The sequence below is a fragment of the Oncorhynchus mykiss genome, chromosome 5 (assembly GCF_013265735.2).
Source record: "Oncorhynchus mykiss isolate Arlee chromosome 5, USDA_OmykA_1.1, whole genome shotgun sequence".
Classification (NCBI taxonomy): domain Eukaryota; kingdom Metazoa; phylum Chordata; class Actinopteri; order Salmoniformes; family Salmonidae; genus Oncorhynchus; species Oncorhynchus mykiss.
In genome coordinates this window covers 55,713,506-55,726,869 of record NC_048569.1, presented here as the reverse complement: position 1 = coordinate 55,726,869, position 13,364 = coordinate 55,713,506, and the positions used below count along the sequence as shown (strand labels likewise).

Below are 13,364 nucleotides of genomic sequence, written 5' to 3'. Positions count from 1 at the left end.
CTCTGTCTAGATCAATTAATATTAGCAGTGTAAAGTAAGGCAGCCTGTAAAATGTAGCACCCCCATGTCCATTTTTTTATGGGCTTTAGTGGATCCTATTGTCTGGAGGTATTTATGCCAAAAGATAGACATTTGCCAGGAGAGGGGAAAGAGGGGGGGTGGGGGCAAAACAAAACATCGCATGATAGTCTTTAAGCAGTTCCATCTGTCCGGCAGAAATTTCAGGCTAATAGCCTGTAGCGCTTCAGCCCACTGCCCTCACTCTCTCTCTCTACCTGACTCTGTCCTATTAAATCTCTCCACTCCTCACAAAAAAAAGAAAAAAGATCAGAAAGTCAGGAAAAAAATAAGAACTTGTGCAGACCCAAGTCAACAGGGCTAGTGGTGGGGAGGTGATAATGAAGAACAAGCCCTAATTACAGAGGGAGAAAGAAATGACCTCAAGAACTCGGTGATGTGGAAAAAAAGCTCATCATTCTGGTGTGTGTGTGTTTTTTTTTAAAGACTGCGCGCTCCGTGAGCAGATGACTGCCGCTCACCTTGCCACGGGGTCTGCTTGAGATTGGTTCATTGTCAAGGATTTTTTTTTTTTTTTTTTTACCCATGATTCCATATGGTATGGAGCGGGCTACATGTTGCCCAACATGCCAGTGCAAATGTTTTCTCAATTAGTTATCTTATCTCCGGTGAGTGCACCAGCATCAGATGAAGCTTGCTGACAGCGTAATGGCAGGCAAAACTACGGAAGGCTCCATCAAATGGCAGCTCTGCTACGACATCTCAGCCAGGACTTGGTGGATGGTAAGTTGGCAGCAACCGAAGCTGTTTTTTTCTTCCGCGTTCTTTCCCATTTGTTCTTTTAAAAAAACGTCCCTCTTCTTTAGATCCTTCAAAAAAGACACATTTTTTTTTTTTTTTTACTCCATTCTTCAACTTCACATTGAGTGGATTTTAAAATAGTGGATGGTTTGTTTTTGTGTCTGTTGTCAATGTCAGTCCTCTCTGTAGGAGCCTTGTCACTCATGTCCCCTTGTTTTTTTCTCTTCCAAGTCTCTTGTCGTCTCAGTTCAGTATGCCAGTTCTGAAATATTGTTCTGCCGGCGCTGTGCTTATTTGTTCTTGTTCAGTGTTTAACATTAGTTTGTCTTCAGGAAAATAAATATCCATTTGCGGAGTAAATATTTTGTTCACAAAAAACTATTCATCTGCTGACTGTAATTCAACTTTTCTGCAGTACACGGATGAGTCAGCCCTTGCCATAAGTAAACCAATATTTTGCCAGCTTCGGCTCGTGTCATCTAGTTAAGGAAGGTTGAGTGAAGGCGTTGAAAAAAAGGACCAAAAAGTGTTGCACCGTTTCTGTCAGACCTCTAGTTCATTCTAGTTTACCGAGTGTGCGGAGCATCGCACTCCGCTCCTGAGCTCTGACACGCAGCGGCAGCAATTAAAGCGCACAGAAGAAGAAAAAAAGAAAAAAAAACATGCCCTGGGACGAGTCGGACCCAGCGCCGGGGCAGATTAACTTGCTTGTTGTGGTCAACGAGGCCAGACAACCTTTGACAACCCTGTCGCTCCAGCAGCGATGGGGAGAGGTTAAAGTGGAAGGAGGGAGAGCGAAGGAGAAAAAAAGACGAGTGGAATTTGTAGACTTTGCTGAGAGACGAGGAGGGGTAGGGGGCTTCACAGTAGTCTATTGTGGCCAGTAGATACAAATGAGCCCAGTCGGGCTGGATAAAAGGGCTTTGAAACTCCCAGTGCCCTGTGTTCATTAGGGGATGAGTCGTTATCCCCGGCATCGTTATATTACTACTATCTTTATTATTGCCAGCATAATTAGAATAATTATTTTTGGAAGGGGGAGTGTGGTGGCGAGCACTGGTCCTTTTCTCCACTGCAGGTTCCTTGCCAGATTGTATAAAATAAAGTAGTTGTATTGCCAAGAGACAATGGCTGTATTATTCCTCTGTAAGAAGACCATGAACTTTAGAATTCCACTCCGCTGTCCCCCTCTCTCTGCCTCCCCCGCCCTCCTCTCCTCGCCCATGCCACCTCGTCCACAGCGGCAGTCAGCAAGCAGCGCTCCATGCCTGTGTGTAGGGAGCTGATGAGGGGCAGAAGGAGAGAAACGGGAGCCTTTCTCTCCCTGTCACTTTCATTCGGAGTCCCAGTGTAATTGGTTTTAGACCTTCACTACAGAGGGGGACATGTCACAGAGGGGAAAGAGGTGGTAGTGGTGGTTTAGTTTTCGTACGGAAAGGGGTAGAGATGTGTGGGCATTCCTCACTGTCGCTTTCTCCCCCCCCCCCCCCTCTCTGGGGCCATGGGGCTGAAGACGGGATGTGCGGGAATGTTCCCCAGTTCTTGGACTTGCTCATTTTGAGTCATCTCTTGCTGCTTTAAACATTTTTAACTTTTATCCTCTAAAAGAAAATTAAGCTTTCAGTTGGTCTCTTGCACATGTTCTTACAAACATGTAATTAAAGTTGATTTACTTGTTAAAAAGTCGCCTCATGAGATATGGTGGTTGTATGTATGTGTATGTGTGACTATGTAAAATCACCTGTAAAATCCACCATGCAACGCAGGGATATATATATATGAAAATGTGTATTCCTGCGTTGCATGTTGGGTTGTACAGGTGATTTTGTCAGTATTGTGTCAGTATTGTGTTTAAAGCAGTATAAGTACTGAAGAGCTATGAATTAATTTAGTCATCAGTCAATAGACATTTGTCAATACATAATCTGGTGTTGAACTTCAAAGATGCTACCTACCTTGCATTTATCTAATGTAAAATAAATCATTAAGTGTTTTTGACATTTCAATTCTATAAAACACCATGTATTTTCTGTGAATGTTTATATTAATATGTTGGTAAATGTAGTGAAGCAATGTTGCATGAGTGTTGCAATTCATTATTGATTTACTCTGAAAATGTGATTCATAGGTTTCTACAACCACTGTTTGTTGTATTGGGGAAAAATGTATAAGCAACACCATATTTGTTTCTAAATCAGTAGCTCACTTGGAAAACGTCCTATCTTGTGCCAATACTAAAAATCTGCTTTAAAACATGTGGAATGTTAAATGTATTAGGTGGTTGACCAAGGAAACTGAGATGACATTTCTTCAAATGGATCGTGTCCTCGCTGTATTAATAAAGAAAGAGTCAAAGGTTTACAATGACATGGTTATTATGGGAATGCTGCGGGATGGTTTCCAGTTTAGAAGAGGCGGAGTGGAGGCTGTTTTTATTAATTACCATCCATGTGCTCCCATTCACTTGAATTAGTCAACAGTTGCTTCGACTAATTTAATCCCCCTGAAATGTTATATCAGATTTTTGAATGGCGCTGGAGGTTAAATTCGGTTACAGCGGAAAGAGGATTATATGTTTAGTTTCAGAACCACAGCTCTAGTAATTATTTCAGATGATTAGCACAGACTGTGTGGAATTCATCCGTTTTATTTGAGCTCAAATGTTATTTGGCATTCATCATATTTAATGGAAGTAGGTCTGACCATTTTGCCCATCTCTGCTCTCTTTATAATAATTCAAATGGATATAATTTGCTTCAAAACCCTCATCGCCCACATTGTAAATATAAGTCCACATTTTCCAATTAGTAATTCATTGAGCTTTGTTTTCTAGCTTTGTCAGCTATCGGACTTTGCTACATCAACTGATGAATGCGCTATGTGATCCTGTTGTATACCTACATTTGTATTATTTCATGTTAATTTTAGTGAGCATTTCACCTCGGCTGTGGTTTCCACACATTTGCCGCTATCTCGTTAAATACAGGGGATGTAGACTCCATCCTCTACTTTTTTTTCATTGACTACACTGGCAAAATGTGTTTGCCACACTGGCAAAACAGCTTGCTTACTTGAAATGCATTTCAGAATTACGAGGGCTCTTTTAGTGGGCCATCTTGGACATGAATTTATACTTCATGAGTTTCATCATTGTAAGGTTTGTTCATAAAGGGGCTTTTATGATGACCAGATCAAATGCACATCAGAAGTGCGTGCCTCCCCGGCTCAGTCAGTCCTGGTCGAGCTACGCTCTTGTAAAATACTCCAAAGTACAAAATACTTCAAAGTACAAAATACTCCAAAGTACTATGACTAGTATCCAAATGATACTAGTCAAAAGTGTTGCCCTTTCAGTCTGCACACCTCGCCTCCTGTTTGCCTACTTTTCTACTGAACTTGCTCGGTTTGTCTCTACTTCATACTTCACGCTATGGTCTATTTAAAGTAACCGTTCCTGTCTTTTTAAATTTGGTTATATTCTCCATTATTTTGAAATATTGTCCAGTAGCAGGCATCAACGAAGTATTACCTTTTTTTCTGATATAGATCATATTCTATTTTCCATGTGCCCTGTACATTTCACGTGTTACTCGTCATTTAGCCTTTTGAGAGGTGGCGGGGCCGGGGCTCTCTGTGTGCGGTGGCTGTGCGGAGCAGCTCTATGTGATAAAGGCACCCAGGCCTTGTTTGAAGTCGGCCACTCTAATTAACCCTGTTTGTGCCTGAGCCATGGGGGCTGCGGGCTGACCCGCCAGTGTGTTAACGCTGCACTCGTCATATTTCACCACCGGAGGGGCTAATGGGATTTCAGCTGCACGACAAGTGCCGTTCCTATAATCCACTTGTCAGTGAGCAGACCCCCCCCCCCCCCCCCCCCCCCCAACCAGGCAAATGTGCACAGTGTGAGTGTACAGTATTCACTCCTACTGTAAGTAGTGGCCATATGAGTGTGTGAGAGCCATGAGGGAATGAAATAATGACCATAGTCATTTACCACCACCCCCCTCATATTTATTTGGATTGGGGGAAAAATCATGCCCTGCACCTGATCTGTCACTTTCAAATAACTGGGAATTAGTGTCTCATCACCTTTATTATGTGTTGCCTCTAAATGAAGCTCAAAGCTGAAAAGGGAGAAAATGAATCTGAAATCCCTGCCCTGGAAAAAAAGAACAAACTGTCACGTATTTGTTTCAGCAGATGTTCTTCATAATTGGTGTTAATTATTTTGTCATCTAATTGCAATTGTTTATTCAGGAATCAAATGATTCAATTGAATTGCTCTGCTGGGGCACCGGAGATCAAACTCTGATTTGCCAACTTGATGAATGAATCAGGCTTTGTGTCCGTAAAGATGCAGCGGCATTGTGCTCACAAGTTGTCTTTGTTCTGTGTGAAGTCGTGTTCATTAGCCAGCCCTCACATCTATTCTGATAACATGGGACCATTGCACCCAGAGTCACAGGTTAAAGGGATACTTCAGAATTGAGGCCCTTTATCAGATTAACTCGTAGGTAGCATTTTTAAGTCTCTGTGTGCTGTTTGAAGGATGTTGCAAACTCTCGTGCAATTGCTAACTAGCGTTAGCACAATGACTGGAAGTCTATGGGTATCTGCTAGTATCCATAAACTTCCAGTCATTTCGCCAACGCTAGTTAGCATTCATTTGTGAATCTACCTGTAACTTCCTTCATACTGGACATATGGATACAATTTTGTATGGAAGCTGAAGACATCCTACAGTAGTTCTTCCACGGCCTGCATACTCACCAGACATGTCACCAACCATTGAGCATGTTTGTGATGCTCTGGATGGACGCGTACGACGACGGCGTGTACCCGTTTCCTGCCATTATCTAGCAACTTCGCACAGCCGTTGAAGAGGAGTGTGACAACGTTCCACAGGCCCCAATCAACAGACTGATCAACTCATGAAAAGGAGATGTGTCGTGCTGCAGGAGGCGAATGGTGGTCACACCAGATACACTGACTGGTTTTCTGATCCACTCCCTTACCTTTTGTTTTAAGGTGTCTGACCAACAGATGCATGTCTGTATTCCCAGTCATGTGACATCCATAGATTAGGCCCTAATGCATTTATTCCAATTGACTGATTTCCTCATGAACTGTAACTCAGTCAAATCTTTGAAATTGTTGCATGTTGCGTTTTACATTTGTGTTCAGTGTAGAGAAAGGGCCTCAATGCCAAAATCCCGAAGTATCCCTTTAAGGCTGAATCTACAGGTGCCCAAAACAAGTCTAGATAGTGTAAAATCACCAGAAGTCCATGTGGCTGTATGATAAATCAAGTTAGCACTGTAAGAAAGAAGATGTTTCCAGATTGCTTATGACAGCGTCTCATATTTGAAAAAAAACTCATTGTTGCAGAAGTGAGCAGTTTTGAGTTTTAAATGTCGGCTTTATGCTCATTTCAAATGCTTAAACGTCAATATTGTATTACTCCACACGATCGGAGACGGCAAATGAGCAGTTTGGCGCATTTTAGCAACTCAATTTATCTGCCGTTCCACCATGTTACCGTCACAAAAGACATGGAACTGTCAGTGTTTGGGCCGTGGTCGTGCTACCTGTGCGTTGCCCATGTGGTGCAGTTACCGTGTTAGCATCATATTGTGCACAAGATGTTTCCAATTTGGTCTCTTCTATGGACTGGAGAGAGATGATTAGAGGGGAGGAAATTGGAGGATTAAAATTGTCTGCTTGAACATCCGGAACACTGCATGCTTGCTCTCCTTCACTCTCCCGCTCTCTCGCTGCCAGAGCAGCCATAGGCCCTACAGCCTGGGAAATTGTCTACCGGTTCACATAGACTTCCAGACTAGGTGTGTGTGCGTGTTCACCGGGTGGTGCACAGTGTAAGATAGCTCCCAGTGTGCGTCAGGCTGTCAGCTGGGTCTGTATCAACGGCCTGATATGAGTCACTTCACTCCCAGGGTAATGATGGGAATTGGTCATTGTGTGACCCTGCTAGACGCTAGCGGGCAGGTACTGTATGTATGGCCACAATAAGATTAGAAATGTTAGTGGTTTGTCCTCTAGAATAGGTTATGTCTAGGAGGTTTTAATGAAAACGTGTACTCGTTTTTCTACATTCACACTTAACTAGAAAGTAAAAATGTTGCTGTTATATATTGTTGCAAATGATCGTATTCTGTATAGTTGTGTTTGGTGCTATAATTTCAAATCTTGGTAAATTAGCTAATCTTTGATGATCTACCGCTACAGTGGTCTGTGCAAGTTGAGGAATAGTGTTTATTTTGAGTTACTTGAATTTCTAGTCTGGATGGGATTTCAGGCTCTTCGGCTTCTTTTTGCAATATAGTATTGGAACATTCTGAATGACTAGCAGAAGGCCGTAATATCCGTTCATATGTTGAGTGTCTCAGGCAGAAACCCATGCCTCAGGGTGTCTTGGCTTTCAACGTATATCTGAAGCGAAAGACCATAGGAGACAAGTAACATTTAGAATCTATTGCTCATGTTGCCACTTCATGTACTTGGCCTTTTGTTACAGTACATTTCGAATATGCTTATTTCTGGTAATATGACAAATGACGTATATCTGAAGCGAAAGACCATAGGAGACAAGTAACATTTAGAATCTATTGCTCATGTTGCCACTTCATGTACTTGGCCTTTTGTTACAGTACATTTCGAATATGCTTATTTCTGGTAATATGACAAATGACGTATATCTGAAGCGAAAGACCATAGGAGACAAGTAACATTTAGAATCTATTGCTCATGTTGCCACTTCATGTACTTGGCCTTTTGTTACAGTACATTTCGAATATGCTTATTTCTGGTAATATGACAAATTTGGTATCGGAGAATTCTCACCCATAGTGACAATCTGACGCTGTTCTTGGATACAGGCGGATCTTGATGAGGCTGAGTGGAGGGCTGCTCTCATTTGGCACCTGGTGATGTTGGCTTGTGACCAGGAGAAGAGCAGGAAGGAGAAAATCGGCTTTGGGTCGAGCGTGCATGTTAAAATAGACACAAACTGAGGTTGAGACGTTTGGGATTCAGCCCAGGCTATTTGACAAAGCATTCATACCTTATTTGATCTTATTGTTTATATCATCATTTCTTATAGATTATCACGGTCTTATCCACAAAGCACATGAGTACAGTTTTTAAATGTTTTTTTTAGGGGATAGATCAGCTATGAAATTAGCAGAGAGACTTGAAGTCTATCAAATAACATTACTTCATACATCATTTCTAATCCATTTATTATGCCCCTTCTCCCCTGGTTGGAGGACTTGGTGGAAAATGTAAAAATTCTCAATTCTCTCTCTCTCTACACACACACACAAAAGTACGTGGACACCCCTTCCAAATAGTGCATTCGGCTATTTCAGACACACCCGTTGCTGACAGGTGCATAAAATCGAGCACACACTCATGCAATCTCCATAGACAAACATTGGCAGTAGAATGGTCTTACTGAAGAGCTCAGTGACTTTCAACGCGGCACCATCATAGGGTGCCACCTTTCCAACAAGTCAGCTCGTCAAATTTCTGCCCTGCTAGAGCTGCCCCGGTCAACTAAGTGCTGTTATTGTGAAGTGGAAAAGTATAGGAGCAACAATGGATCAACCGCAAAGTGGTAGGCCACAAAAGCTCACAGAATGGGAGTGCTGAAGTGTGTAGCGTGTAAAAATCATCTGTCCTCAGTTGCAACACTCACTACTGAGTTCCAAACTGCCTCTGGAAGCAACGTCAGCATAATAACTATTATTCGGGAGCTTCGTGAAATGGGTTTCCATGGCCACGCAGCCGCAAATAAGATCACCATGCGCAATGCCAAGTGTCGGCTGGAGTGGTGTAAAGCTCACCGCCATCTGACTCTGGAGCAGTGGAAAGGTGTTCTCTGGAGTCCGACGGACAAATCTGGGTTTGACAGATGCCAGGAGAACGCTACCTGCCCAAAAGCATAGTGCCAACTGTAAAGTTTGGTGGAGGAGGAATAATGGTCTGGGGCTGTTTTTCATGATTCGGGCTAGGCCCCTTAGTTCCAGTGATTCTGTGCTTCCAACTTTGGCAACTGTTTGGGGAAGGCCCTTTCCTGTTTCAGCATGACAATGCCCCAGTGCACAGAGCGAAGGCCATACAGAAATGGTTTGTCGAGATCGGTGTGGAAGAACTTGACTGTCCTTCACAGAGCCCTGACCTCGACCCCATCGAACACCTTTGGTCTGATTTGGAACGCCGACTGCGAGCCAGGCCTAATCACTCCAATCTTAATTGCAACCCTCAGGTGTCCAGAGACGAACCAATCTTTCCCCGTACACTACCATTTTACGATTTCCTTTTGCAATACGGTTATGTCTTACAAGGGTCTTGAACCCCTCTGTACAATTTCAAACGAGGTTGCCCTAAAAATAAATACTTGACCTAAGAGTATAATCATTTCTCTTTGGTTGATCTTGGTTTTTCAGATCTCGTAAAAGGACTGTTTGTAGGTCCATCTGAACACAGACATTAGGATTTAACAACCACTCCTGGACCTGACTCCAAAAGCGAGCCACCAATGGACGGTACCAAAAGAGATGGATCTATTGATTCGCTTCCCTCGTGGCAGTCTGCACAGGGCTGACTGTTCAGTGCCCCGTATATTGAGCATTTTGTTTGTGGCAAGAGTTGTATTTAATAGTTTCAATTGAAAACGGAGTGATGCGTCAATTGTTTTGTACATCAATTCATAAATCCGATCCCATGGTATTTGGACATTTAAAAAAAAAATCTGTAAGCAACTCTTGAATTCTATACGTCATAGTTATCAAACTGATCCATTTTATGATTTATACTCGTCATTTTAAGCCATGCATGGTTTTCCACTGGAGACAGGAATTAATTGATTTGTCTTTCTCTTTTGAGTTATTGCCATCTTCCATTTTTGTGGCAGAGCTGTTGTGAGTTGGTTTTACTTTTGCTTTGAGCCAAACATCTACATACACCTTTGTTAATTGCTTGCATGACAATTTTGCTGTCCTTATTTACAATGTCATTCATCAACATGATACCTTCCTTGTATATTTTCCAAGAAAATGTCTCTTTCCTATGTCAGTACGTTGGAGTTTAGCCATGTTACTTGCTGTGATATTTGAAATTGGAGTTGGAACCAATTCTGTATGGCTTCATTTAAAAAGGAGGGATACTTTAAACGGGGATCAATTGTCAATCCCGCGGAAATGGTTGGTTTTAATCTGAATAACGGCAATAAGACGGCTTTTGGACATTGAATGTGCCTCTCTTCGTAGCCTGCTGGAGAACCAGTTTGGAAACTAAATTATTTTACTATCGTTAAGTTCTGAACAGAACCATAATTTTTCCCCCTTCCGTTCCACTTTTCTGACCAGCAAGATAAAGTTCTGAACGGTTTATATTGTTCCTTTTTAAACTAGAGAGCATAGGTCGACCGATTATGATTTGTCAACGCCGATACTGGTATACCGATTTATTGGAGGACAAAAAAAGCCAAAGCCAATTTGTATATATATATTTGTAATAATGACAATTACAACAATACTGAATGAACACTTTTATTTTTAACTTAATATAATACTCAAATATATAATGAAACATGTTCAATTTGGTTTAAATAATGCAAAAACACAGTGTTGGAGAAGAAAGTAAAAGTGCAATATGTGCCATGTAAAAAAGCTAACATTTAAGTTCCTTGCTCAGAACATGAGAACATATGAAAGCTGGTGGTCCCTTTAACATGAGTCCTCAATATTCCCAGTTAAGAAGTTTTAAATTGTAATTATTATAGGAATTATAGGACTATTTTTCTCTATACCATTTCTATTTCATATACATTTGACAATTGGATGTTCTTATAGGCACTATAGTATTGCCAGCCTAATCTCGGGAGTTGATAGGCTTGAAGTCATAAACAGCGCTATGCTTCAAGCATTGCGAAGAGCTGCTGGCAAACGCAGGAAAGTGCTGTTTGAGTGAATGCTTACGAGCCTGCTGCTGCCTACCACTGCTCAGTCAGATTGCTCTATCAAATATCAAATCATAGACTTAATTATAATATAATAAAAAACAGAAATACGAGCCTTAGGTCATTAATATGGTCAAATCCGGAAACTATAATTTAAAAAACAAAAAGTTTATTCTTTCAGTGAAATACAAAACCGTTCCATATTTTATCTAACGGGTGGCATCCATAAATATTGCTGTTACATTGCACAACCTTCAATGTTATGTCATAATTATGTAAAATTGTGGCAAATTAATTACGGTCCGTGTTAGGAAGAAATGGTCTTCACACAGTTTGCAACGAGCCAGGCGGCCCAAACTGCTGCATATACCCTGACTCTGCTTGCACAGAACGCAAAAGAAATGGCATAATTTCCCTAGTTAATATTGTCTGCTAACATTAATTTATTTTAACTAAATATGCAGGTTTAAAAATATGTACTTGTGTATTGATTTTAAGAAAGGCATGGATGTTTATGGTTAGGTACATTGGTGCAACGACAGTGCTTTTTTCGCAAATGCGCTTGTTAAATCATCACCCGTTTGGCGAAGTAGGCTGTGATTCAGTGATAAATTAACAGGCACCACATTGATTAATTGCAATGCAGGACAAGCTAGTTAAACTAGTAATATCATCAACCATGTGTAGTTAACTAGTGATTATGTTAAGATTGATAGTTTTTTATAAGATAAGTTTAATGCTAGCTAGCAACTTAACTTGGCTCCTTGCTGCACTCGTGTAACGGGTGGCCAGCTTGCCACGCAGTCTCCTCGTGGAGTGCAATGTAATCGGCCATAATCGGCATCCAAAAATGCCGATTACCTATTGCGAAAACTTGCCCTAATTAATTGGCCATGGCGATTAATCGGTTGACCTCTATTTTAAACCTCTGAAATAATGTTTTAAAAAAAAATACATTTAGCACAATATTAAATTACTTAACCAATCAGTGCAGATAGAGCAGCTTGCTATGGAGTGGGCAAGCTATTTACATGCATTGGACAGACTAGTGTATGGCATGAGATAAGACAAATATTTTGCGGGTGGGGAGAGAGCGAGAGAGGGTGGAGGAGGCTTCGTTTGAAGTGCTGGGCATCTTGTTGTTATGACATGAGGACTTATAATAAATAAGTATGGTGACATCGGGCAACCTTATTTTATACCTCTTGGCAATGCAAAGCTCTTAGAAGTAACTGTTTTATTAAATTTTTTAAAATATATTTTCAAAACTGCCCTGTTTGAGTACCCGATTTCTCTATCTTCTTCCGCCCTGTTTTAAGTGGTCCCATTTTGGTGAATATATATTTATTATGGAAGTGTTAAAGGCTCACAATGCTTTTTTCCCCTAGACATTTTTATTTAATGTTGATATTGATCTGGTGTATTTTAATTGGTCAGTGTAGCAGTACCAGCTCCTAAAGAGTCTTAAGATGTATCAATTAAACCCTCCCCTCGTGACCGTCGCTACGATCAGCTTCCAAATGTAGGCGGGAGGGAAACAGGACTCCACCTTAGACTGCCCGTACTGTAACGTGCTGCATCACTAATTCATATATTTTGTCATTCAAATGGAAGGCTTAAGGTACATCTGATTTTAAATTAGTTGAAGTGTTTCGAAAGCTTCACTAGTGTCAAAATGTTGTCGCCCCCCCTTATTTTTCTTTTTCAACCTGTCTCCCTCTCTCTTGCTCTGTCTGTCTAAGCCACACTCTTCTCTGCTGTAGAATGAAGGGATCAATTGTGTGGAAGAGATGCGTGTGAAATCCCTCATGTCTGGGCCTGGGATGGGGAGGTGGTTGGTTGAGGGAGGGGGGTGTGGGTCATGGGTCACTGTGTGAGAAAAAGGCCCCCTTTCTATTCTTGGCATGGCTCTGCAAGGAACGCCACCCACCACCCCCTCCTTCCCTCTATATGTTTATCCCACCCTCCACTTCCAGCCCACCCCGTTCCCCTACCCCTCTCTCTCGCTATACCCGTCTCTATGTCCCTCCCCAGAGAACGATGGCTACTGGCCAAGACAGCTGGTTCTTTGGGCCAGTCTGGTGCCGTTTTCCAAGGCTTGGATTGTTGGGGGCTTGTCTTGCTGGGGGGGGGGGGGGGGGGGGGGACAATGGGAGTTGAAGAAGATGCTCCCACTCCCACTCTGTGTGCCCATGATGGGCCTGAGACTCACAGAAACCAACCTCTTCTGCCGCAACTACACTGAACCAAAATAGAAACGCCGCATGTAAAGTGTTGGTCCTATGTTTCATGAGCTGAAATAAAAGATCCTTATGCACAAATGTTTTTATTTCTGTACAATTTTATGCACAAATTTGTTTACGTCCCTGTTAGTGAGCATTTCACCTTTGCCAAGATAATCCATCCACCTAACAGGTGGATATCTGGCATATCAAGATATCTTGGCATATCAAGAAGCTGATTAAACAGCATGACTATTACACAGGTGCACCTTGTACGGGGGGCAATAAAATGCCACTCTAATAGGTGCAGTTTTGTCACACAACACAATGCTACATATGTC

The 13,364-nt window shown here is 41.8% G+C and overlaps 1 protein-coding gene across 6 annotated transcripts in view; it reads left to right on the top strand.

Annotated features, from left to right (window-relative positions):
• Positions 1-676: 676 nt before the first annotated feature.
• LOC110524078 (nuclear factor 1 A-type) overlaps positions 677-13,364 on the top strand; it is a 175,573-nt gene continuing 162,885 nt past the window's right edge. For all 6 annotated transcript variants that reach the window (XM_036977883.1, XM_036977881.1, XM_036977880.1 and 3 more), the window contains exon 1: positions 677-801. In XM_036977883.1, coding sequence (XP_036833778.1) covers positions 706-801 — 96 coding nt within the window. In that variant the 5' untranslated portion in view covers positions 677-705. The remainder of the gene's footprint in view (positions 802-13,364) is intronic.